This window comes from Atheta coriaria, unplaced genomic scaffold (assembly GCF_025399875.1).
Source record: "Atheta coriaria isolate IRGN ID8LTWV9N9 unplaced genomic scaffold, Caltech_Dcor_3.1 hic_scaffold_9_pilon, whole genome shotgun sequence".
Classification (NCBI taxonomy): Eukaryota; Metazoa; Arthropoda; class Insecta; order Coleoptera; family Staphylinidae; genus Dalotia; species Dalotia coriaria.
Genome location: NW_027045451.1, coordinates 12,058,084 through 12,084,008, shown reverse-complemented (window position 1 = coordinate 12,084,008; position 25,925 = coordinate 12,058,084). Strand labels below are relative to the sequence as shown.

Below are 25,925 nucleotides of genomic sequence, written 5' to 3'. Positions count from 1 at the left end.
ATTTCTTTATCATTTTCATAAATAACTTTATTGATTAGTTTGATAATTAGCAGCAAAAATTGCATTTTTGTGTTTCGAAAGACTAATTTTTGTTTGTTTTAGGGGTTTTGCACATGAACCTGACATTGTAGGGGAACCATTCTTTCATCTGATTGTAGGTATTGAATTTCTTTATCATTTTTATAAATAACTTTATTGATTAGTTTGATAATTAGCAGCCAAATTGCATTTTTGTGTTTCGAAAGACTAATTTTTGCTTGTTTTAGGGGTTTTGCACATGAACCTGACATTGTAGAGGAACCATTCTTTCATCAGATTGTAGGTATTGAATTTCTTTATCATTTTCATAAATAACTTTATTGATTAGTTTGATAATTAGCAGCAAAAATTACATTTTTGTGTTTCGAAAGACTAATTTTTGTTTGTTTTAGGGGTTTTGCACATGAACCTGATATTATAGGAGAACCATTCTTTCATCAGATTGTAGGTATTGAATTTCTTTATCATTTTCATAAATAACTTTATTGATTAGTTTGATAATTAGCAGCAAAAATTGCATTTTTGTCTTTCAAAAGAATAATTTTGGCTTGTTTTATGGGTTTTGCACATGAACCTGATATTATAGGAGAACCATTCTTTCGTCACATTGTAGGTATTGAATTTCTTTATCATTTTCATAAACAACTTTACTGATTAGTTTGATAATTAGCAGCAAAAATTGCATTTTTGTCTTTCAAAAGAATAATTTTGGCTTGTTTTATGGGTTTTGCACATGAACCTGATATTATAGGAGAACCATTCTTTCATCAGATTGTAGGTATTGAATTTCTTTATCATTTTTATAAATAACTTTATTGATTAGTTTGGTAATTAGTAGCAAAATTGCATTTTTGTGCTTTGAAAGACTAATTTTTGTTTGTTTTAGGGGTTTTGCACATGAACCTGACATTGTAGAGGAACCATTCTTTCATCAGATTGTAGGTATTGAATTTCTTTATCATTTTCATAAATAACTTTACTGATTAGTTTGATAATTAGCAGCAAAAATTGCATTTTTGTGTTTCGAAAGACTAATTTTTGCTTGTTTTATGGGTTTTGCACATGAACCTGACATTGTAGGGGAACCATTCTTTCATCAGATTGTAGGTATTGAATTTCTTTATCATTTTCATAAATAACTTTATTGATTAGTTTGATAATTAGCAGCAAAAATTGCATTTTTGTCTTTCAAAAGAATAATTTTGGCTTGTTTTATGGGTTTTGCACATGAACCTGATATTATAATGTGAAAACAGAAAAACATTTTAACACTATAAATATCATTCGTTATTCACCCGAGGCGTGTTCCAGAAAGAAAATTCCATGTTCAAAACGGAGAACACTCAAAACTCACAAATAAAGGTGATTTTCTACGTACGTGCTGTTAGGAAAACTAGTATACTGGGTGTTACAGAAAAAATTCAGAAACTTCAAAGGGAGTCAATATTCAGAGTATGAAGAGGAACATTTACAAATTAACAACAATATTTTAATAAAAATTGAGCAATAGTAATTTACAAAATTAATATCCCTCAAATAGAATAATCATTTTAAGTTAAATCGCGCAAAAATTTTAATTATCTACCTGCCTGTGCATTGATGAGATTTTCTACCCTGTAATATATTCCATCAACTGAAAACTCGCGCAGGGATTAACGGACACCTATTTCTCACTTAGGAAGATTCTAACCTACATAAATCTTTAAACAAAACAGGCACACATGCCCATTGTGATTATTTTTCCGATGGCCGAAAGAATACACGACGATTAATCCAATTAAAACCTCAAAACGCGTGGCGATTAGAGAGGCACGCTCGCGGACCACGCGGTGAAACAACAGCCGTGTGCGCTGCGCGGAGCCGGGTACAAGGCAAGTGTGCAGCGATATCACGTGTCAGTCCAACAAAAAAAAAAGTTTATACACAAACTTAGTGATAAACGCATAGTTAAGAAGACGAAACTAAAAATTCACAATGTTGAAATACATCGCTTTTTCACATCAGGTTTGAAATCCACATGTGACTGTTTAATTTGTCGAATGTTAATAGAATATAGTATTTATGTTACCCACTTTCTTACGTATTCCCAGGTAAAATATTCCACACGGGTCACGAAAGATCTTGATTTAAATTAAGAATTAAATGAATGCACACAACAAAACCATTAAGAATTTTAGGCGACGTCCAATATAACTGGAGTTACAGAATTTTCTTGCAATAAATTTCAATACAGAGAGATTCAGAATTAAATTCTGCAACGGAGCAAATTATTGCGAAGTTACTATGATTCCGCGTTCGCGTGTTATACTAATAAAACAACAATTCCTAGCGCACCGAGTATAACGGCGCACACACATAACATTCAATATAACTCGCGTTACGGAATTTTTTCCAATGAATTTCAATACGCGGAGATACAGAATTAAATTCTGCAACGGGGATAATTATTTCGAAACTACTGCAGGTAGTGGGATCAAATTGGTAATTGCTCGCTTAAATGCCTTACCATTAGGTCCTTGAAGAGTGACTACTCGTACATTTCCGTCTTCTCCTGGATGAACCTCCTTGATCTTTGCTAATGGCCACCGTGCAGGATTGATATCCTTTTCCTTCATTATTACAACTGCTTCCTTTTTCAGGTTGTCTGCAGACTCCTGCCATTTATATTGATGTTGTAATCGACTTAAGTACTCGGAGGACCAGGACTTCCAAAATCGTTTCTTGATTGTTTGTAATTGCTGCCATCGTTCTCCCAGACAAAAAAGTTTATACACAAACTTAGTGATAAACGCATAGTTAAGAAGACGAAACTAAAAATTCACAATGTTGAAATACATCGCTTTTTCACATCAGGTTTGAAATCCACATGTGACTGTTTAATTTGTCGAATGTTAATAGAATATAGTATTTATGTTACCCACTTTCTTACGTATTCCCAGGTAAAATATTCCACACGGGTCACGAAAGATCTTGATTTAAATTAAGAATTAAATGAATGCACACAACAAAACCATTAAGAATTTTTAGGCGACGGAAGATATCCGACAACGAGTACTACGGCGCACACACACAACTTTCAATATAACTGGAGTTACAGAATTTTCTTGCAATAAATTTCAATACAGAGAGATTCAGAATTAAATTCTGCAACGGAGCAAATTATTGCGAAGCTACTATGATTCCGCGTTCGCGTGTTATACTAATAAAACAACAATTCCTAGCGCACCGAGTATAACGGCGCACACACATAACATTCAATATAACTCGCGTTACGGAATTTTTTTCCAATGAATTTCAATACGCGGAGATACAGAATTAAATTCTGCAACGGGGATAATTATTTCGAAACTACTGTGATACCGCGTTCGCGTGTTATACTAATAAAACTACAATTCCTAGCGCAACGGGTATAACGGCGCACACACACAACTTTTTATATATTATAACTCGCGTTACGGAATTTTCTTGCAATAAATTTCTATACAGGGAGGTACAAAATTAAATTCTGCATCGGGGATAATTATATCGGAACTATTGCGATACCGCGTACGCGTGTTATATTAAAAAAAACTACAATTCCTAGGGCAACGAGTATTACGGCGCACACACACACACAACTTTCAATATAGCTCGCGTTACGGACTTTTCTTGCAATAAATTTCTATACAGGGAGATACAGAATTAAATTCTGCAACGGGGAAAATTATTTCGATACTACTGTGATACCGGCTTCGCGTGTTAGGGTAAAAGAGGGTAATGGGGGTCACTTAAGGAAAAACTCAAATATAATTTCAATGATAAACAAAATACTTATTGCAACCGCCTATAAGCATTGTTTACTTAAAAAACTATTATTTGATATAATTTTCACTTTAACAATCAATTTTGGATATTATTAAAGTTTAAAAAAACACAGATTTGACTCCCATTACACCGACATGCGGGTAATGGTGGTCACACTGGGGACAATCGGAATCAAACGAAATCTAGCAGATATCGCAGACATAATATTCTGCTAAGTCCCACCCAGTGCATTCCACATGAGCCCATAGCCCACATGAGGTGCATCTGAACCACATTTCATTGTTTTTTTTTTTAAATCGTTGCACAATAGACATCTCTTTTCCAAATTTTCATCCTCTTTAACCTGGCATAAGTCATCAGTGCCAATGTTGAAATGTTGAAAAATAAGTCACATTGTTTTTTGTAGGCCATTTGGAGCGGGCTAAATACAGAAACGTCCATTGGGAGTCGCATGACTCCCATTGCCCACAATTACACTATTGTGAAAAAGAACAAAAAAAATATTTCTTCCAAACATTGATGTAATCTGAACTGCACATCACGATTTTGAATATTTAACTAAGACTATATAAAAGTTTCATTCGAATATTGCAAGATATTCGCCACTTATCTTCTAATTTGCGTTGCCGTAAAATTAGATCAGCGGAGCTCAAAAATATATACAAAAACAACTACAATTCCTAGCGCAACGAATATTACGGCGCGCACACACAACTTTCAATATAACACGCGTTACGGAATATTCTTGCAATAAATTTCAATACAGGGAAATACAGAATTAAATTCTGTATCGGGGATAATTATTTCGAAACTACTGTGTTACCGCGTTTGCGTGTTATACTAATAAAACTACAATTCCTAGAGCAATGAGTATTGCGGCGCACACACACAACTTTCAATATAACTCGCGTTACGTAATTTTCCTGCAATGAATTTCAATACACGGAGATACAGAACTAAATTCTGCAACGGGTATAATTATTTCGAAACTACTGTGATACCGCGTTCGCGTGTTATACTAATAAAACTACAATTCCCAGCGCAACGAGTATAACGGCGCACACCCACAACTTTTAATATAAGTCGCGTCACGAAATTTTCTTGCAAGAAATTTCAAAGCTGGGAGATGCAGAATTAAATTCTGCATCGGGTATAATTATTTCGAAACTACTCTGATACCGCGTTCGCGTGTTATATTAATAAAACTACAATTCCTAGCGCAACGAGTATTACGGCGCACACACACAACTTTCAATATAACTCGCGTTGCGGAATTTTCTTGCAATGAATTTCAATACACGGAGATACAGAACTAGACTCTGCAACGGGAATAATTATTTCGAAACTACTGTGATACCGCGTTCGCGTGTTATACTAATAAAACTACAATTCCTAGCGCAACAAGTATAACGTCGCACACACACAACTTTTAATATAACTCGCGTTGCGGAATTTTCTTGCTAGAAATTTCGAAACTGGGAGATGCAGAATTAAATTGTGCATCGGGGCTAATTATTTCGAAACTACTATGATACCGCGATCGCGTGTTATACTAATAAAACTACAATTCCTAGCCCATCGGGTATAACTGCGCACACACACACAACTTTTAATATAAGTCGCGTTACGGAATTTTCTTGCAAGAAAGTTCGAGACAGGGAGATCCAGAATTAAATTCTGCATCGGGGATAATTATTTCGGAACTATTGTGATACCGCGTTCGCGTGTTATATTAAAAAAAACTACAATTCCTAGCGCAACGAGTATTACGGCGCACACACACACAACTTTCAATATAACTCGCGTTACGGAATTTTCTTGCAATAAATTTCTATACAGGGAGATACAAAATTAAATTCTGCAACGGGGAAAATTATTTCGATACTACTGTGATACCGGCTTCGCGTGTTATACAAAAACAACTACAATTCCTAGCGCAACGAATATTACGGCGCACAACGATGACCACTCACTATCGTATCGAACCGTTAAACAATGACAATTACGACACATGGCGTATACAAGTTGAAGCATTGCTCATAAAAAACGATGCACTCGGATTTGTAAATGGTGAAATAGTTAAACCAGAACCGGTCGCTGACGACGCTGCCGACAACGCAGCCGCCGTCGCTGAATGGGAGAAAAACGATAGAAAGGCAAAGAAAGAAGGTGCCGGTTAAGTGAACGACACGTACTTAATACTACCCTGCAGACTTGCACATAACAATAAAGCCGCCCCTACACGCATAAAACACTACCATTACATCCTTGAAAAAAAACCACACTACAAGTCCGACGGTTGTGCTAGCGCCGTCACTTCTACCGTTGCCCTTCTACGGTGCCCTGAACACGAGTCACTTCTACCGCTACCCTGATACGGTGCCCTGAACACGAGTCACTTCAACCGCTGCCCTTGCACGGTGCCCTGAACACGAGTCACTTCTACCGCTACACTCATACGGTGCCCTGAACACGAGTCACTTCTACCGTTGCCCTTGTACGGTGCCCTGAACACGAGTCACTTCTACCGCTACCCTCATACAGCGCCCTGAATATGAGTCACTTCTACCGCTGCTCTTGTAAGATACCCTGAACAGCCGAATTTCCACCGAGTGTTTCGAAAACTCTCAAATATTGATAACCGTACTAAATTTAAAAGAATAATTAAAATGGCACAAACAGTTCCCGAGATACAGTCAAATATCGATGTTTGGGAGTAATTTTAAGACACTTCTGGCGTGATTTCAAGGGGGCGACACGGTTACATAGAATAAATAATTCGTCGCCCTATTTAAATTTGTAAAAAATCATTGAAATCGAGCAAACAATTCCCGAGATACAGCCAAATTTTCAACGTGTTTCGAATATTCATAAAATCATGAAAAAAATATATAATTAATAATATAATTATAATAATAATTGTATCCTATTCCACGTTATTTAGGGGAAAGAAAGTGAAACATAGAATTCAAAAAACACGTATTTAAATATCTAAAATGGGTAGTCTGCATCACACGGACTGCAAGATCTGAACGCTATAAAAACTTGTTTGTACGCTGACATTGATAAACGCGTTGAGACAGAAACGATAACAATTCTATTGTACGTACTGATTAATTTCACGATGCTGAAATCTTCTCGACTACGTACATACAAAGTACCATAAATGCCGATTGCGAGACCGTTATATAGACATAATTAATAAAGAAAAATAAATAAATAATATTAATTCAATGCTAAACCTACCTGTGGAACGATAACGAACTTCGACTGATGTCCCCCGCAACAAACACATGCCGCAGATGCTGGATTGTGACGATAGCACTAATTTCAATTTCCGGAGATGTAAAGCAACGTTCCTCGAATCACAACACAAATGCCGATAACCGCGTAAAAAGGTGAAATTAATGTCTCATTAGCAATTTCGATGGATGACGAAGTTCAACCAAAAACACACGAGGCTTGCGAAAGGAACGCGTGCGAACCCACCGGCAGCGATAAAACGACAAGGAACACAGATTGTATACTGCGTATATAGATCGGCTTGTCGCCTCAGCTATGCGGTTAGACGTAGAACTACACCTCAAAACAGGCTAGAACAGAACTTTTAGACATATTATGTAGTCACGCGAAGAGAAACTGAGGAATTCAAATGATTCTGAAGAAAATGTACGTGCAGATCATCCGACGACAAAAATGAGACTGACGTACGCAAGCCAACCGCGTGGCGACTGCACTAAAATTGCACAAGATAAGACGTGTTTGTTTGTAAACACTAATACTGCCAATGTGGTAATGCAGAACATGAAAAGTACTATGCATGGAATTTTTAATTGTTCTTCGAAAAAATTTTAACAAGAAAAGTTCGACCCTGTTATTCGACCAAAAAAGTTTTTCCAGGCGATGAAAGATGTCTAGTCAGTTTTCTGATAGTATCAGTATTTAGGAAAATATATGGGGAAATCAAACTTAACCATATAAACCACTTCGGTTTTCCCGAACAAGATGTAGAATAATGCAAAACTCCATTAATTCCGGTTTGGTCCCGATGATGCAATTAGAAAACTCTTTAAAAACTTATAACAATTTATATATTATACTAATTATCAGAATACTAAGCAAAATGTATCTTTTTTTAAATTTAAAATTTAATAGATTTAATGGAACACCTTATATCTGCGGGAATGTAGAGGTTCTTGATTCTTTTTCGTATCTAAATCTTTTCAAATGAAGAAAGTGTTTTTTGCAAAGCCTGCCGAACAAAAAAATATTAAATACCACTTTCAAAAAGTCCTACAATTACATACATTATAAGCATCAGCAAAATTATTAGTGTTTATGAAGATACAAGCGAGCAAAGCATCGTATAAAAGTTCCAAGTGCACAATGGGAAGATTAGCAGTATTGCCAGAAGTACGTCTCCATAAACCATAAATTTTGTCTTCATGTCCTGCAAAATTCCACAAATTATATGAAAAATAAAAGTTCTTTAATGTATTTTTGGGTTCGTAGTATATAATATAATACGTACCCGCAGAAATTTTCGTCCTCACTCTATGATTTCTCATATTTGTTGATGCGTCGGCTACTTTACATACAACTTCAGAATTATTTATTTCTTTTCTTAGGCGGTTAATGAAACTGGGCTGTGTTGTCTCTAAGCGATTTAAATGCGTGTCTGCCGTTTGAGTTATTATCGACTGCAGCCAAGTGGCAATGTAATTCTGGCGATTCTTGCGTGCTATGTTCTCTCGCCGCATATGGCTCCGATCAATCTGCGATCGCTTGCAAATAAAACCGGAAGCGAAACCAATCTGGTGTCTTTCTGGCAGAGCGATTACCGAGGAATCCTTTGAGCAGGATGATTGTGGTATTATTATAATATCGCTCTCATTTACTACACCTAATAATTTTATAATATGTTTATAATATATACACCACATCCTAAAAGTACTAGAAAAATATAACTTACGTCTCATTCCTGATTTAATGCAACCCTTCAGGACACACCATAAACTCATACAATTCCTACCGTAAAACAACGGCGAAAAGAAAGCGCGGCGTTCTTCGGTCGTCGGATTGTCAATTTCAACATATATGCAGTTTTTGTATATAAAATGTTCATGTAACTATAAAAAATATGTTTATATGTACATTTTGATATTAATTCTTTAACTTACAGCGCCTGGCAACCTCTCATCATATGAAACAATTACTAATATGGGCAAACCAGAGTGCAGGTCTTCCAACATTGAGATTATGGACACTTGTGCTTCATTATCAAGCAAATCCCACCAGTCATCAGCCCGAGATATGACCACAATAGAAGGTGAGCACCGCAAGGCATTGCAAATCACACGCGTATAATTTTCAGGTTTGTCCAACACATAGGCATGCAAATGCTCAAAACGTTGTAACAACGCAGGAATAATGTAATTATTAAGTCCTTGCTGGGAGTTACCTTTCAATAATAAACGGCCCGCGTATCTATTACCACAGGGTATGTACCTGATTTCAAAATAGAAAATTAGCATTATCACACCAAGCAGATTAGTTAAACCTATTTGTGAACTCACTTTTCATTTGGGTTTAAAAAGTGCGGAAGGATGAGTTCAATATGACCAACAATTTTGTCAACTTGTCTTTGTAACAATGGCCGAATAAATGGCGTAAGTTTGCGTTGTATGCAGCCGCCAAAGCGATGAATTGATGGCGCAATTGTTTCACACGCTTTTGTAAAATCTTCTTCAGTAACCTAGATAAAAGTATGTTACTACATAATAAAGCAAATCAAATAAACTACAGACCTTTAAAGATGTATAATCCATATTAAGGTTCATCTGTTGACTTATATTGGGATATATTCGTTTCACACAACACAAAACCGCCTCGGCGCAAATCGCCTGCAAGTCCGACCCGCAACATCCACTTGTAGACTCAGCTAGCTGGTCTAAAAGATCAGAGCTGGGTTTGCACAGCCATGATTTAGTATGAACCCCTAGGATGTCTTTTCGTGCAGCAGTGTTAGGAAGAGGAAAGAATAATTCGCGGTCAAAGCGGCCCGGACGACGAAGTGCAGGATCAATGCATTCTATTCTATTAGTCGCGCCGATGACCACGACTCCACTAGAATCTTCTAACCCGTCCATTAAGGACAATAATGTTGTCACAACACTCGAATGCACTTGATCGTTACGCACGGATCGTTCAGGTGCAAGACCATCTAACTCGTCAAAGAAAATCAAAGATGGGCGCGTCTTTATTGCTGTTATGAACAGCTCGCGCAGTTTTCGTTCCGATTCGCCTACCCACTTATCTAGAACGTCGGCGCCATTTCGATGATAAAATACGACTTTACCATTGCCTTGTTTACTGATCTCCGAGGCTAAAGCACCAGCTACAAGAGTCTTACCAGTTCCTGTATTGAAAAATGTAACTAGTTAACACATGCATTTTGTGACTTGTTATGCTTACCAGGAGGTCCGTAGAAAAGTACACCGCGAGGCGGTTTTATATTGAAATGCTTGTACAAATCCGCGTACAGTAATGGCATAATGATAATTTCCTTCAGCAAATTGATATGAGTCGACAATCCACCAATTTCTGTAAAGTTGGTTTTACACTTTGCTTGGCGGATCCTCTTGCGTTTACGGTTTGCAGCGCACGGGAAGGCAATCGGATGTGCTGACATTTTGTTTCTCAACCACCAAACTTTTGCAAGCTAAAATTTATGTTCACCCACAAAATCAATAAAATTTCTAATGCAATTGCAAGTATTATCGTTTTATCATGATTTGCAATTGTTACTTATGAGATGTGCATAAAGATGCATTACTTTTTTCCGTTGGCTCTACAAATTTAAATTAACTACCGAAATGAAAATATATAAATCATGAACATACATATCGTGACAGGCGTCAACTAAGCAATCAGATGATTGTATAAACAAAAACTTCTATACGCTCTCGTGCGTATAAGTCATTTTCGGTTAGTAACCACAAGCCAACTAGACTTGAATCCATCGCGTGTAAACTAAGAAAATTTTATCACAATTTTACGATGAATTTCGTATCAATTGGAAAGAAGTACATACTATTGATCAAAACACACAACTCGCGGGTTGGTCAACGACACGAGCACTTCTATAAACTTGAACATTTTAATATTTTATACACTAGGGTGATGGAGCATAAAACAGTAAAGTACATTACACTTAGAATTAATCAGTAATCACTAAACGTACTTATTGATTTCATTTTCCCTGCATGTTTTTTTAATATTCTCTTCAAACTAATATTAATACAAAAATAAAATCAGCCTTACTCGGGTGTGGCAGTGTATGGTTTTAAGTCTTTGGCCATCAATGGAGGCGACTCGTTGTAGAGCCTAGCTCACAACTAAAAATCAAATGCGCATCTTGTTGAAAATAATTACAAAAAAAACTACCCTATTCCTAAATTTGGCGATTACGTATAAAACAATCCGAAAAATAAATTGTGAAGTAACGACGATGTGTGATGAATATTAATTTGCAAATACCAACGACGAATTCAACTCTTTTGCGTCCTAACTCTTGTTCGTTGGATTTCATAATTAAGTCGATGGCAGTGGCAATTTATCTTCTTCGCATCTTACGGTATCATTTCTGATTAAACATCGCAATACATGTGTCGGAAATTTGTGATAAGGCTGACAGTGGCCGGCACGAGTCGTCTGTATTCATATGAGATTCTTTGTAGCGTCTCAACTCTTCCAGTAATAACTGCAACAAACAAAATATAAATAAACGAGAACAATTGTTTATTTGATATATTATAATACCCTTGGGACTGGTTCTCTATCAACACATTTGATAAACTCCTTGATAATGCGACTTAACTGGAAGTGAAGATCTAAGAGTGAAGTAAGAGGCTTGTTCTTTGTCACGGATGTTGCGACTGTCAACACATCATTCAAGTGTCCCTCATCTACAATAACCTTGACTTGTTCCACGGATGCTGTAATCAATATTTTGTTAGTATTTTTAATGGACACAATTGTTTTTATAACTTACTTGATTCGTTAAGTTCTTTGTCAATGTCATCAAAGTCCAAAGGATCTTCCAATAACTCGGACGGACTTAACAGATCGCTCAGAGCACAAGGAACGTTATTGCTGCTGCAAATATAATTTAAATTAAGTTTATTTTATAAATACTTAATAATATCTTAGTTTTAACTTACTGTGAAGTCTTAATGTCAACATTCTCGGAATTTTCATTATCTTCCTCCTTGGAATCACCAGCCTGCTCCGGTTCAGCCAATCCAATACTTTCTTTAGGATCTTCCTCACCCGAAGAATTCTTCTCTGTATTTTGTGATTCATTGTGATTGCCGTTCTTAGACTTCTTTCGTTTCTTGGAGTACCCACGCGCCCATAGCGGAGTTTTACGTTTTCGCAAAGGACTTACCCTTGTTGTGATCGGAGAATGCCCGACTCCGTTCTGTACGATTGGTTCAGCCTTTACGTTCTCTTTGATGTCTGGAACCATCTCATTGCTGAAAGTTTTCACAACGGCGTTGTCCTGTGGTGTGTTTAAATACGGTGGTAGGAACTCAACTACCGAAATATTGCGCTGCTGCCGCCGCTGTGCGATTTCTTGGCATTTATCTTCAAAGTCGCTGTCCATTTCACTCTTGATTAAGGTGTATGCATAGTCGCGGAGCGAGCACGCCCGATGCCGAATTTGCTTATCAGCCGATGTTCTCGCTGGATTATACTCCAACGCATTGCGACAAATTAGTTCAATGTCATCGAGAAAGTCTTTGGCGCATTGATATCGATGGAAATCGACTTTGGTCATCATCGTTTCCAAGTCCATAGGCTCTTTAATGATGGTTGGATAATCGGGTACTTCCTCCATATCGACTGGCTTTGTGAAAGGGAAAAACCTAAACAAAAGAACAAAAATACAGCCACTATTTCCTATTGTTTCAACACAAATACTTACAATCGATTTGATGCTAATTTCTTACACATATCCCTGAGGAATATCCTTAACTCTCTCAATGTAGCTTCCTCCTTGTCGTAAATCGTTTTAGCAGCTTCTTTAGTCATCGGTTCTGGTTCCGGAGTGGGTGCTCGTGGTAACTCCTCATACTGCTGAACTTCAGTTCGGACAATTCGTGGTGGTCGCATGGTCGCCTCTAGAAGCAAAGGTTTGAAGAAGTCGTAGCGAGATTGGGCATCCGGCAAACGCATTTCGTACACTTCGTTCCTGTACATGGAAAAAATCGCTTGCAACTTAGGCGGTAGTTCAATATATCGTGTGTCCGATGTCGCCAAGAGAAGAATTGGATTATTCGGCCCAATCTGCTTCAATTGCGTTTCGAAAATACCAATCACAGTCTCGTTCACCAGCGTCCAGAGAGTGTCAATGTTTGGAATGTAGATTATGCTTGGAACGTTACGTTTTGCTTCGTGAAATATCTAAAATTAAAACAACAATGTTAAAAATATACAAATCTATACAAGATTCGCGATTATTGCATACCTGAATGCACGCCTCCTCGGGTGTTCGACCGCATTCTCGGTGTAGAGCTGCTAAGTCCAAAACATATGAATGTATATGTTCCATTTGATGAAGCAAGGCAGGCGCCAAATAAGTGCAGTTTCCGTATTCAGTTCCGTCAGCAGCCACCAACATTTGCGCCACTCGGACGTTAGCAGATACTTTTACTCTGAAATAACGTGAAATGTATAACTTTCAGTAATTTGAAAATAATTTAAAAACTTACTTTGCAAGAGTAGGATTTGCCCCGTGCGGAAATGAAGTTTTTAACATTTCCATTACTTCATTCAGAGGCGTCGCAAGCAAGGGGTGAACAACAGGATTAAGTTTATTTCCCACGCTTTCTGCAATTCGATGTGATGCAGGCACAAGCACTGATTTGGCTCGCAGAAAATCAAGTTTTTCAACCTAGAGATTAAACATTTTTATGTTGATATTCTCGAGCAACCGTTTAATTTTGATTTACCTTGACTAAATCTGGATTCAACACCAATCTACTTTGAGTTGTATAAACCTGAGGATACGTTCTTCGAAAACTTTGAATAACAGCTTCCGAGCAAAGCGCTTTTAAATCAGATCCGCAATAACCTACAGAACTCTCCGCCAGATATAAAATCAACGAATCGGACGGTGGAGTAGTCCATTGTCCAAGATGCACTCGCAATATTTCTTCCCTTTCCTAAACACACGAAGAAACATATTTAGAATTACAATTAATTAAGACAAGTAAAATCAAAAACTTACCTTCTGTGCCGGCAAAGGAAAAAATAGCTCCCGATCAAACCTCCCAGGTCGCCTCAACGCCGGATCAATCGCATCAATTCGATTCGTCGCCCCAATTACAATAATCTCGCCTCTATTAGTCAATCCATCCATAAGTGCCAATAACGTGGACACAATACTCGCATGTACCTGATCTTGCCTTCCAGATCTCACAGGTGCTAACCCATCCAATTCGTCGAAAAAGATAATTGAAGGCTTCTTCTCCGCCGCTTGCTCAAACAACACCCTCAACTGTTTCTCACTCTCACCAATCCACTTACTCAATAAATCAGCACCCTTCCGCATGAAAAACGAGACTTTCTTACTGCCAAACGAACACTCATTTGCCAATGCTCTCGCCAGCAAAGTTTTCCCAGTACCAGGCGGGCCATGAAATAATACCCCCTTTGAAGGTTGAATCTGAAAACGGGCAAACACCTCGGGATACATCATGGGTAGCAATACCATTTCCTTGAGGCACTGAACATGCTCTTTAAGCCCCCAACGGCTTCAAATTTAATAGTGGGATCCATTGTTTCCGGCGCAATCGGTTGTATCTTTCCACCTCCCGTTCGCAGTTGTTCATTTTTCGAGTGTGGACTTTTCGGTGTTTTGATATATTTCGAATTATGACGCCGATCTGAATCGGAAGAATCCGACTCACTAGAGACGCTCCTTGTAAATCGACGACCATTAAACCGAGGTATATTTCTATTACGTGGAGGTGCTCTCCGCTCAAGATGCTCGGAGTAAGCCGGAAGAGGTTTCGCACGACGTTCCCGAAGTGAGTAACTCTTTTTAACACCTTCAGAGCTCGATGTGGACAGTTTACGTTTTCTAGTGCGAGTTCGTAGCCTCGGGCCACATCTAACTTGTTCTTCCTCGGATTCACTCGAGGATTCCTTATTCGTTTCATTACCCTTTTCGGGTACTTCTTCATCTCCATCCTCCTCCTCTTCCTCTTCCTGTTCCTTATCCGTTGATTTGCTTTTGGCATTTTCGTTGCTTTCCTTCTTCACCACAGAAGCTTTTCGAATATCGGCTTCTTCGGCATCATTATCACTACGCTTAACAGTTATATTTGCGGAATCTTCTTTATTCTCTTTATCGTGCGATTCGCCGCGTTTATTCTTATCAGTGTCTGGTGAAAAATAATGATATGGTGTACGTCTTTTGCGAAGTGGACGGACAACTTCAGCATCGCGGCTGCTATCGTCCGTGTATTGATTGAGCGTGGGATAACCAACTTTGTGCATTTGATCATCACCTATCCAGGATTGATTAGCGTAGCAACGATTTCGTCGACTACGTCGTACACCTAACAAATTGGCAATTAATAAAAACGCGCAAGTTTTATAAAGTTTTACTTACGCCGTAGATCAGTACTGTCATCCGAATTGCAATTCATCGCCGAATCAACATCTTTATAAGACTTTTGAATAATCGGTCGCAGAGATAGCGCTGCGCGGCGTTCCACCTGATGATTTTTGTAATTGCTGCGTCTACGCGAGGATGAGTAACAATCCTCCATATCGCTGTCCATGATGTCGCGCATTGTGTGACGGGGCGGATAAATTTTTACGTGACGGCGGCGGGCACTTCTTCGTCCTTGCCTTGAATGAACACCTAGAGGCGCAAAATGTAAAATTTCCAAAATGTAGAATTATTTTGTTATCGTACCATTAACGAAGCGAGTCCTTTGCTGACGCGCCCGACTTAAAATCGCAGGCGCAGCCGCGCATCTCGCTCGTGAATGAGCGACATGCAACAGTGGTTTCTCAGGCGAACTCCAAGAGTCCTCTTCCTCACCACCTTGCTCGCTATCCTCTTCCTGTTCCTCTTCGCCGTTCACCGAATCGCAGGATGAACCCAATTCCCTAGACGCGAGGCGCTAAACATTCAAACATGTTTCACTCATTTCACCCCTTTCAAAACATACACCAATAAATATATTTCAGTGATTTATTTCCAGTAAATAACAATAAGAAATAATATATTATCCAAAACACAAACATTAAAACAGTGCATGATTAATTCGTGGATTAATTAAAACACATACCCTGGGGGCATCGGTCTGGCAGCGTTCACCATTTTCAGGAGCCACACTACAAGACTCTGAACGTCTCGTTTTAACCATTATAAGGTTTGGATGCACACTTTGAGAACAAGTGTATCGAAGTGACGTATGGGAGCAAACTATCACAAAGTTTTGGTTTGATTAATTCATTAACTCAGAAACTCGAGATTTAGATAATGCATTAAACGTTAAGAGATGAGTGTGTTTTGAGTCAATTAAACTATGTAGGAATGTGAAAAAAGTGCTCAAAATAAATTGCGATTGTTAACCTTATCCACTGCTAAAATAAACCCAGCGCAATTCAGTCCAGCTTTCATTCAAAAACAAGTTTTCTGTTAGGTTTAAAGCATCCCCAAAAAGATGAAAACAAAGAAATCGAAGGTCAGACATTGTGTGCGTAACGCAAGTAGAAAAGATGCAAGTTGTGCAATGCAGTCGCAAGCTTAGCTTGCTTTGTTTTGTGTTCTGAGTAACGTGTTTATTAATTGTTAGATATTTGTTGATGTTATGTTTTCGCATGCGAATTGTCAAAGCTAATGCAGAAGAGCAAGAGTCGAGGAGAAGTCGCTACTTACAAGGCAAAGGCGGTTGGGTGAAGGCAAGCGGTTACGAGATGAACACAGCACGGTGATGCACTTCTTAAAAAACGCGCACAGCCACTAGGAGGTCGTCGTTCGCTGCTATTCGATGTCTTCTTCAGCGGATCACAATACAACGGCGGAACACAAGAGCGACCGTCACTACACCGCTCACAGCGTTGAGCGTTAAAATGGCCTGGGAGCAGTAGCAACTCGCGCTCGAATGTAGTCGAAACCAACCGTTAAACGAGAAAGTCACTAGATTTTCAGCAGTGTTGCCAACTGTAAAAACACGAAGTTCCAAATTTCAAAATCAAACATAAAATTGTTGTTATAAAATCAGCTGATAGATAAAACTTCGAATTATTTTCTTTTAAACAGGAAAACATAACCGTTTTAATCGGTATTTTTACCATTAGGCATATAGGCGGTAGCACATCATTTTACGTTGAAAAAAAACTTTTTCCTACCAATTTCATCAATAATTGATAAATTCAATAAAACCACAGGATAAAAACGGAAATAAATACTATAAGTACCGTTGTTTTATTTTATAATCTACATGTTGCATGTGCAAATGTAATAGTTCATTCAAATTGAAACTATTTTCTTCCCAGTTTGAGTCATAATTTCAATGACCGTGCAAAAATACATATTTATATAAGTAACAGTTCATGAGAAGGGTGCAAACAGTGGTTGAGGCTACTAACAGTTTCATCTAAGTCTGTAACTACAAATATGTCCTAAGTGCTGCAATAACACTTTCAAATTGTTGATAACAATCATGCAATCTGTATCAGTTTAAATTGTATAAGGCGTGCGGTTTTTATCAGCATGTGGTTCGGATTGCGATTGAACAATTTGCTTGTAGAGTGTTGTATACGGCGAGTTTCATGTTATAGCAGTCAGTTACAACGTATCAATATTGTTTTGATTACATTTGTTTAGACTCGTCTTGAATTGATGACATATATCACATTTTCTATTTAGTTTCATTACTGTAAATACGAAGTGAGACGTTTCGAGTGTTTGCCTAGACGCGCATCAGTCATATCATTAAAACGCTACAAAATGCACGGAAGATTTAGGAATTCGATGCGTTTCAAAACGGAACACATCGCATTGTTTGTTGGCTCGATTTGTTAAACTTTGTAAAAATTTGTAAATTCAGTTCGGATTTGTTTTCCATCAGTTCAGTTGCCCAGTGGTACATAATATGATTATAATCTTATTAAATATCAAATGCTAAGTTCGGTTTTAAGTTTAAATAATTGCAAACATGCATGTGCACAATAATCCGTCTAGTTTTGCTCAATTTCAGCGTCGCTATGAAATAATAGTTATAAATACAAAAAATATGACACAAAATAATATATACACGAAGATAACGCATAGTATGGATTAATAATCAGTATGATCACACATTAATCTCAATGATTAGCATAGGATTAGTGTCTCAACGTAAAAAAGAAGCTCCATAAACGCGAGGAAAAGCAGTATATACATAACAATTATGCGAATTTTCTAGTTAAACGAGTGGAAAACGAAATTTAAACGACCATCGATCGTGAAAATACACCGATGAGACTTAAAAAATAACAAAACATCCCTGATAACAAAGAAATCATCAATAATAATTGAGCTAGATGCAAAGGAAACCGAGAAATATCCGCGATAGAAATCAAAAATAAACAGCTTCGACTCACTCGCAAAACAGAACGGGAGCAAAAGTCGCTTCACAGTAAATATAAATAATTAATCGTAATAATCACCAGCAGCGTTATAGAATAAAATAATACTTAGGTATTGCATGTTAACATGAGCGTTTCCGATGAAGACTCAAGGGTCTTCGCATAGTTTAGTTGCACCAATCCGTATTCTGAAAAATTATCATAATAGTAAATTACCAGACAATTCAATAAGTAATTTAAGTTTATTTATGTTGTTTGTGTGTACTCACTTTGTATGAACCTTGATAACCACCTTTACTCCGCATTTGCATTTGCAGAGCGGTGAGTTGATCATTGGGCATCTCCACGTCCCGGCTGCCAATGTGTGCAGTGTGCTGGAAGTTGGTCGGGGCACCGATGGTTGCCCTATCGATGCGTATCCGGTGCTTGCGAGGTTGAGGCACGCAGCAGCCGAACCAGGAGACCCAAATTTCACTCACGGCAGTCATCTTTAAATAAACCAACAAATCAATAACCATTTCTCACTTTTGATTAAAAGTCATGTACAAACAACATAAGTTAAAAAAAATTTTAAGTTTTGCTAAATAACATGAATAATTATAACAAAATGTGTAATATTATTCCTGTGGTCAAGAATAATAAACCAGTTATCAAACTTCTGAAAAGATAAGTATAGGACACATGTAACATGTGTGTGAATGCAACACAATGTATACATATTAACAAAAAACTTATGAGTCACTCCTGATAACATTGAATATTCTTGAATATGATCCATGTAACTTATAAATATAATGCTAGACCTCGGGGCATTGTCTTAAAATTGAATATTACGCATTTCACTACATTTTACCACCTTTGTTTATCAAATTAAACATTGATTAAACAAGTGTAGTCATTGCAAGATGTATACACAATACAAAGTATAATTATAGCCGAATTAAACATGCCCAGAGACTTGTAAAAGTTTGTTTGTTGTTACAACCTAGATGAGTGCTACATGACTAGTTCTCATAACGTGTTACATGCTAGAATAATTGTTTACCTTTCCGTTAACACTGCGATTCCTGCAATTTGCCGACGATACCACGTTCGCTCCACGCGCACATAGCCACTAAAGCATCTTCAATGAAGCTCACACCGTCGAAATTCGCCGTCGTGCGGAATTCACGTCGCGTACGTATGCAGGTCCATGTTTGGCACACGTACTGTCACCGTCAGTCCCAAATCTTGAGCGAGTCCAGCAGAGCACTCTTTTCTTAGTGCAAAAACTGTTATATTTGGCACGTTTGGCACCGCGAACGTTCGCCGCCGTTTATATTGCTTTGTTTGTTTTGTTACGCCGCTGGATGAGCAGCCGCGCAAAATAAAAATGTAAAACTCGGGTAGACCGCAGAGAATATGCAAATATGTTGTGTACAAAAGTGCAAACGTGAATGTGAATGTCACAGAATACCAATGAGGCAAAAATAAGTTGGGAGACGTTGCGTCTTGTGTCAATCTGGTAGATACTTTCCTTTACCAGACGTTGGCAACACTTTTCACACTAAGGAGAAATAGTTTTAAATATTGCCACTGAAGACAAAAAGCGCTGCAAACCTACCAGTGCTACCAATATAAATTTCGAAATTGTTATCTATTGCGCCATCTATGATTTAAGTTTTAAATTAATCTTTAGATGTACCCTTCTTTTAAGTAGATGTAATTCGTACAAGTACTGTTTTTGTCTAACAGATGTACAATTTGAACTTGAAGCACATTTTTCAAACAAAAGAGCACGTTTTCATTAGTTTCGTTTATTGTCCTACTGCGGTAGTCATTGTTTTTCGCATTTTTTTGTGCCGCGTTTCTATTGTTGTGCGACATGCGTTCGCGCAGCGGTCGCTCTCGTTACCGCATTCATTGTCCTCAACATCGGGGTGGTGGCGAACGTGTCGTTTGTGCGTTTTCAACATTTTCGAGAGCGCAGGACGAGTTTGAAGAGGTTCGTTAAGAAGTCGACACGCGCTCACTCACCCTCACATCCTCGCTGCATCCCTCTCACGAAAAGTAATCCTCGTTTCCATCTCTTCGCTTTAATACGCTGAATTCGTAACGCGGAAGTTGCGGCGGTTTTTCGAGGTGTGCTTAAGATCGTTATTTGCATGTCACCCTCGCACAGCTTTCGCGCACAAAGTAATAATAATTTGCCGGGCGGCGTAAGACAAAGCCCGAGATGCGGCCGCGCGACTAACAATTACATCTTGTTATCGCGGCTCGAAGGCGGAGGCTTTTAATGTAATAAAGCTACAATGGGGATTAGAAGAATAATAAGGGGTGGCTACGAAAAAACAACCTGCAAATAGAATAAGGAAAAGTAAAATAATCAGCATAAAGAATACGAGATCAGAAAAGAATATAAAAAAGAGCAAATAATTTGATACTGAGTTTGAAAAGCGGAACCAAATATTCGCAAATGTGTTGTGACATGTTAACAACTAAATGTTTCCTTTCGCATACTTGAAACTGCCAAATTCAATACACTGCAAAAAAAGGTAAGTATAAGCTGAACTTGCAGCTTATCCTAAGTAAATTTTCTTAGCTTAGCAAAAATTTAGCAAAAACTCAAGTACAAAACCAAAAAATCAGGTGTTTTTTTATGAAACCGACCCTAATGCAAGTCTACAAAAAAGGAATAAAAAATCTACAAGTCTCTCACATATGTGGTGGACCAGTCTTGCATTGCATGAATTATTGCTCCCTAAAGGGGGAGACCGCCGGGTGGAGGTATGACAAATACGGCTATTATGTGATTTCACGCCGATTGCCACCCGGTGTGTTCAAAACTCACCGCAGTCTTTACCACAATCATTAAATACATCTAAAAAACTGCATAACCTCAAAATATTTCATCTATGATGTAATTTATAGGTTATGTAATTTTCTGTATGATTCTAGGGTTGCTGGTTTTGACTGATTGGATTTCCAACGATTCTCGACACATTCCGACATTTTGAAAAGCTTTGCAAGCTCTGCGCATTGTTCGATCGTGACAAATTGTTTCCTCGCCCACGATGTCACTTCTGTTCTTTTACGCATTGTCTTCTCTTCCACATCAACAATGTGAACTCATTCAGCCATAACCTCAATAGTACCCAACGCATAATACAATTTTACTTGATGAAAAACATGTTGGTATTCATGTTTCTTGATCCTTATTCCTTGTTGATCTAATTAGGAAACTTCGCTATTGTTGGTATCCTCCAGCAAACTCCCAATGTCCTGTTGACCTGTCACTTGTCGGCTTAATCTCCACGCTGCGGCGATAATATTGTTTGCACAAGTAATTTCACGGAAATATATTCATCCTCTGCGGCGCACAGTGGAGAAGATAATCCCCGCCGCGATGCACACACGGTTCCCACATCTTCGGCGCTGCACTTGCACCCGGGGTGGGTGTCAGGGTGCCAGGGTGCCGCGCCGCTAAGTGAATTTACATGCTCCACTTGCCGTCCGCATCCGATGCGTGTTTGTGGAAGGCCTCTACGCCCAGCCCGAAGAGAGCTTATAATCCACTTCGATATGGAAAGCAAATATTGTGCACGTTGTGCTTCATTCTGTCCGGTCAATATAGCCTAACAACACTTCTTCTCACCACAAAGGTGGTGGTGGTTTAATGCTCAGGGAGTTCATTGCTCACATATCGTGAGAAGAACAGCAAATAAATGATATCATTCCGAGTTGGCAGCGTTTTCCGATAGCCGGTTGCTCTTTTAACCGGATTATTCATTTTCTTTGCGTAGGCTAATGATGGCATGACGGCATGACAGCATGACGGAATGGTCGGATGGTCGTATCATGCGTCATGGAGCATCATGCATATCATATTATTCGCGGTGCAGCAGCATTAGCATATCGGCATATTTGAGTATGATTAGCGGCGACGTAAGCGCAACTGGCGTTGGCAACTGATCCGCATATGAGCAACGCCGGAACAAATTGGCTTAGTGTTTAGATATTTGAATACTGGTATCATATTATATCATTCAAATTATAGTTTCGATCAATATCATAATCTACACTTTTAATTCAGTTCCTGGGCAAATGCTAATCTACAATATAAAAATGAATTGCAAAATGTGTTGGTAAGCGCATAACTCAACAACGCTTGAACCAATTTGGCCAATTCTTTTTTTCAAATGTTTGCTAAAGTCCAAGGATGGTTTTGCGGCGGGAAAAATTTGAATAATTGCCGGAAAAACCCGAAAGACAGCCTTTTTCTATAAGATAAAAATTGGCAATCATAATTATAGTTAAACAGTTGAATTCGAGATGGCGCGCTGAAGTGCATTAAGAGTAATTCTTTATATAATTAATTTCTTTAAAATAAAAATTCAAATATTATTAATAGAATTGCTAGTAATTCTATAATTTTCAGTAAACTTAGAAAAAAGTAAAAATAATTTAAAAAAGATAAACTCTTAATGATAATCTCAAACATTCCCTCTCTATTAGGTATTATCAAATAATAATAGAAATAAAATCTGAATCGAAATTTCTAAGAACGCAAATATTTGAATGCAAATTATTGGATATTACAATCGGAACGAAATTTATTTCAGAGAAATAAAAATTAAAAGCCATTTAGGAACCCAACGATTACCACCGCCGCATTGTTTTACTGGCGTGCGTTTATTCCTATCATTTCGATTCGAGTTCGGCAGGCATCCGTGTGCTTCCAATGCAGTGAACGCTCCGAATTGACATCGGCTTCCTCGGAATTCGAGAAATTATCGAAGCGTATCATTACGAATATGAGCAAATTATAGATATCACTTCGTAGGAGAGCTCCACTCTTCTCGTCTGCAGGAGACTGAGAGTTTCGTAAACCTAACGTTCGGCTACCTACCTACTTTAATAATGTCTTTGGCACAATCGCTAATAATACAATTATTGGTTTACTTTCCTACCATTCAAAACAATACTCTATTCGTGTTCAAAAGGGATTTTAGAGTCATTTGAAAGAAAATTTAGAGAATTTGGAAATTTAGATAAAAATTATATAAATTTCAGTGTCTTCCTTTAAAATTTAAATTTTTTCACTTCGCAAAATGATTCGAATGTGTTAAATTCTAGTTTTATTAATTTAATTTAATTTAATTTAAGTAATTTACAACTTCTTTGAGCGTGTATAAAAGTTTAATTTTTCACACCTAATCTATAATATACCACCAAATATGTCTGATTTTGAATGATTTTTGTGTGTTTTTGATGATTTCGTGTGTTTGCTTCAACATTTTAGAAAGACAAAGTTATGCACAACGTATTAGGCACAATTTTCAAAAATGACAGTGTTTAAGCGTCATTTCGTAGCGCCGCTGTCCGAAAGCCTCCACTCCCTTGAAAACCCTTCGCGCACGAAATCTAAAAGTCTAACGAGCGCATTTCCCACACGCCCGCTCGCCACAAAATAAAAATATGTACGAAATGTTAATGTCCAGACACACTCACTTCCAATGACGCCCATGTGACCCAGATGAAAATCTAAACTCCAGAAGACACCCAAAAAACACTAACCCTTTATTAAACGTCATCTCGAACTTTTACTTATAGCTAATCTTACATAACCTAAAATTTCGACTCCCAACCCATAATATGACATTAGATTTAAAATGATATCAAAAATCTGTTAAAACTATTCTATGGGTAGAAAAAACAATAAATCGTGACTTCATTAAATAATGTAATGTGTAATGAGGATAATGAACGCTTTATGCGCTGTGGACTTGGCGAGCTTTTGTGTTTCGACTTGTAGCTTGATAACTTTTTAATCGGCACTCGCCAGGCGGCGTTTTTGTTTGCTCAAAACGCATTTAATTTGGTCGCTTTGGTCATCATCTCACTTTATTATGCATTTTATGATACGTACGTGAAGATTATCCGTGCGTGTATTTATGTTTTTTTCAGGTCGCATGTCATACGCGTATGAGTCTTACATTTCAATTTGTGTCATTAAAAAATCCTTATGCAGGACACAGACGCGAGATTCCGAGTCTGGTCGAGTCAAACTGATGATTATTCAGGCATTTTCGTTTTCGTGCGTAGGTAATAAGCACATTCGGTGACATGTGTGACTTAAAATTCAAGATCATTATATTGAAGAATTCAACTCAACCACAAAATAAAAATGTAAATATAAAGTACTGCTGCATGCACTGTTGCAAAGTTGGTTGCCTATGTATTACAAAAAAGTTAAGTGTAATGGTGAGAAAATCATAACCTCAATCACTACTGCTGCTTGATTTTCGATGCTTCCATAATCAGATCCCACACTTAATGCAATATTCATGAATGTTTATTTGCGCGTGCGAGCTGAATTTCAATTTTTGCGAATCGTTCAATTTCCAATACGCACTGCAGCCAGATTCCAAAAATCCACTCTGCACTCCACACTCGAGTGGGACTTGTGTGGCGTGTTTGCGTACAATTATCGAGGCACGTAAGGTATGCCTCCGAAAACCGAAAATCGAAAATCACAGAGTGCGGGCGAACGCACAAGCGCACATGCACACAAACAAACAACGGGCAAATGTGAGGATTTACTTACTTCACACGTAAAGTCGAGTATGTATTTCATGATTTGGTTGCTTTTTCGAGTATTTGTGGGAGAGTCGGGAGGGTGCGTGAGACAATAATTAGTCCGCGATGAGAAGAGCCCACGGGCCAGAGAGCGCCGCAAGGGTTGAGCTGGAAATTATAAAATACGGATCACGATCATGTGTGTGGGAGATGAAACGTAATCCTTTTCAGACACGCAAACCAAAAACTTCAATTCCACCAAATATAGCATTACTGTTTACATAAACCCAAAATTATGCAACCAAATTCACACAAATTTAGGAAAATTTGTTTCAAAGTGATAATAAAATTAGAAATAGTAAGATACCCTATAAGATAACATTGAACATTTGAAGTGGGTTACTATATATTCGTTTGACCACATTACCACAAATAATTACGGTGCGGGTTCGGGCGCGAGCACGACCGAACGCAGCGCAACGCACGCCCGGGCCGCCGCTGCTCTGTTATTATCGCGTTAGGGCTCGCACGCCGCTCAAGGGTGGATTTCCGAGCGGCGGGCGCTCGCATCCCCCTGGGGCTCCACGATCTCCGCGCTCTGCGCGTACGCACATATCGTCATTATAACAACACGACACGACACCGATCTCCCAGTCCCAAGGCTTGATGAATTCGTCCATCGTACGAGAGAACCCGGTCGGAACGTGTTATTATATCATTACCATATCGTCATAGCACACAGGGCTTTACCCGGTTCGTCGGTTCGTCAGCAAGTACCGAATGAAAAAATACATACCAAACGTGCAGAAATTAAAAGTTTATTTATTTTTAACTAAAAGGGTAGCGATGGCTAACTGGGTATTGTA

General features: G+C 38.2%; 3 protein-coding genes and 1 long non-coding RNA gene across 4 annotated transcripts in view; all 4 read right to left on the bottom strand.

Moving 5' to 3' along the window:
• Positions 1–7,917: 7,917 nt before the first annotated feature.
• LOC135799435 (ATPase family AAA domain-containing protein 2-like) lies at positions 7,918–10,646 on the bottom strand. Its single transcript, XM_065312546.1, has 8 exons — positions 10,318–10,646; positions 9,651–10,261; positions 9,420–9,598; positions 9,024–9,351; positions 8,816–8,972; positions 8,375–8,746; positions 8,151–8,293; positions 7,918–8,095 (listed from the first exon to the last, which is right to left on the bottom strand). Exons 1-8 carry the CDS (start codon positions 10,532–10,534, stop codon positions 8,057–8,059), a joined length of 2,046 nt encoding a protein of 681 aa, XP_065168618.1. The 5' UTR covers positions 10,535–10,646; the 3' UTR covers positions 7,918–8,056.
• Positions 10,647–10,983: 337 nt separating this feature from the next.
• Positions 10,984–17,092, bottom strand: LOC135799434 (ATPase family AAA domain-containing protein 2-like). Its single transcript, XM_065312545.1, is given in 14 exon segments — positions 10,984–11,605; positions 11,665–11,840; positions 11,897–12,000; positions 12,066–12,773; positions 12,833–13,311; positions 13,376–13,562; positions 13,620–13,801; positions 13,860–14,072; positions 14,138–14,649; positions 14,652–15,473; positions 15,527–15,781; positions 15,836–16,046; positions 16,215–16,351; positions 16,808–17,092. Coding segments are annotated over 13 exon segments (4,050 nt in total). The 5' UTR covers positions 16,293–16,351; positions 16,808–17,092; the 3' UTR covers positions 10,984–11,482.
• Positions 17,093–17,337: 245 nt separating this feature from the next.
• On the bottom strand, positions 17,338–20,016 carry Spec2 (CDC42 small effector protein Spec2). The gene is made up of 3 exons (XM_065311906.1): positions 19,547–20,016; positions 18,771–18,989; positions 17,338–18,689 (listed from the first exon to the last, which is right to left on the bottom strand). The coding sequence occupies exons 2-3, from the start codon at positions 18,987–18,989 to the stop codon at positions 18,669–18,671; spliced, it is 240 nt and encodes a 79-aa protein (XP_065167978.1). The 5' UTR covers positions 19,547–20,016; the 3' UTR covers positions 17,338–18,668.
• Positions 20,017–24,926: 4,910 nt separating this feature from the next.
• The window catches only part of LOC135799441 (uncharacterized), a 42,247-nt gene continuing 41,248 nt past the window's right edge, over positions 24,927–25,925 (bottom strand). Inside the window, exon 4 of the long non-coding RNA XR_010550004.1 lies at positions 24,927–25,227. This is a non-coding gene — a long non-coding RNA (uncharacterized lncRNA). The remainder of the gene's footprint in view (positions 25,228–25,925) is intronic.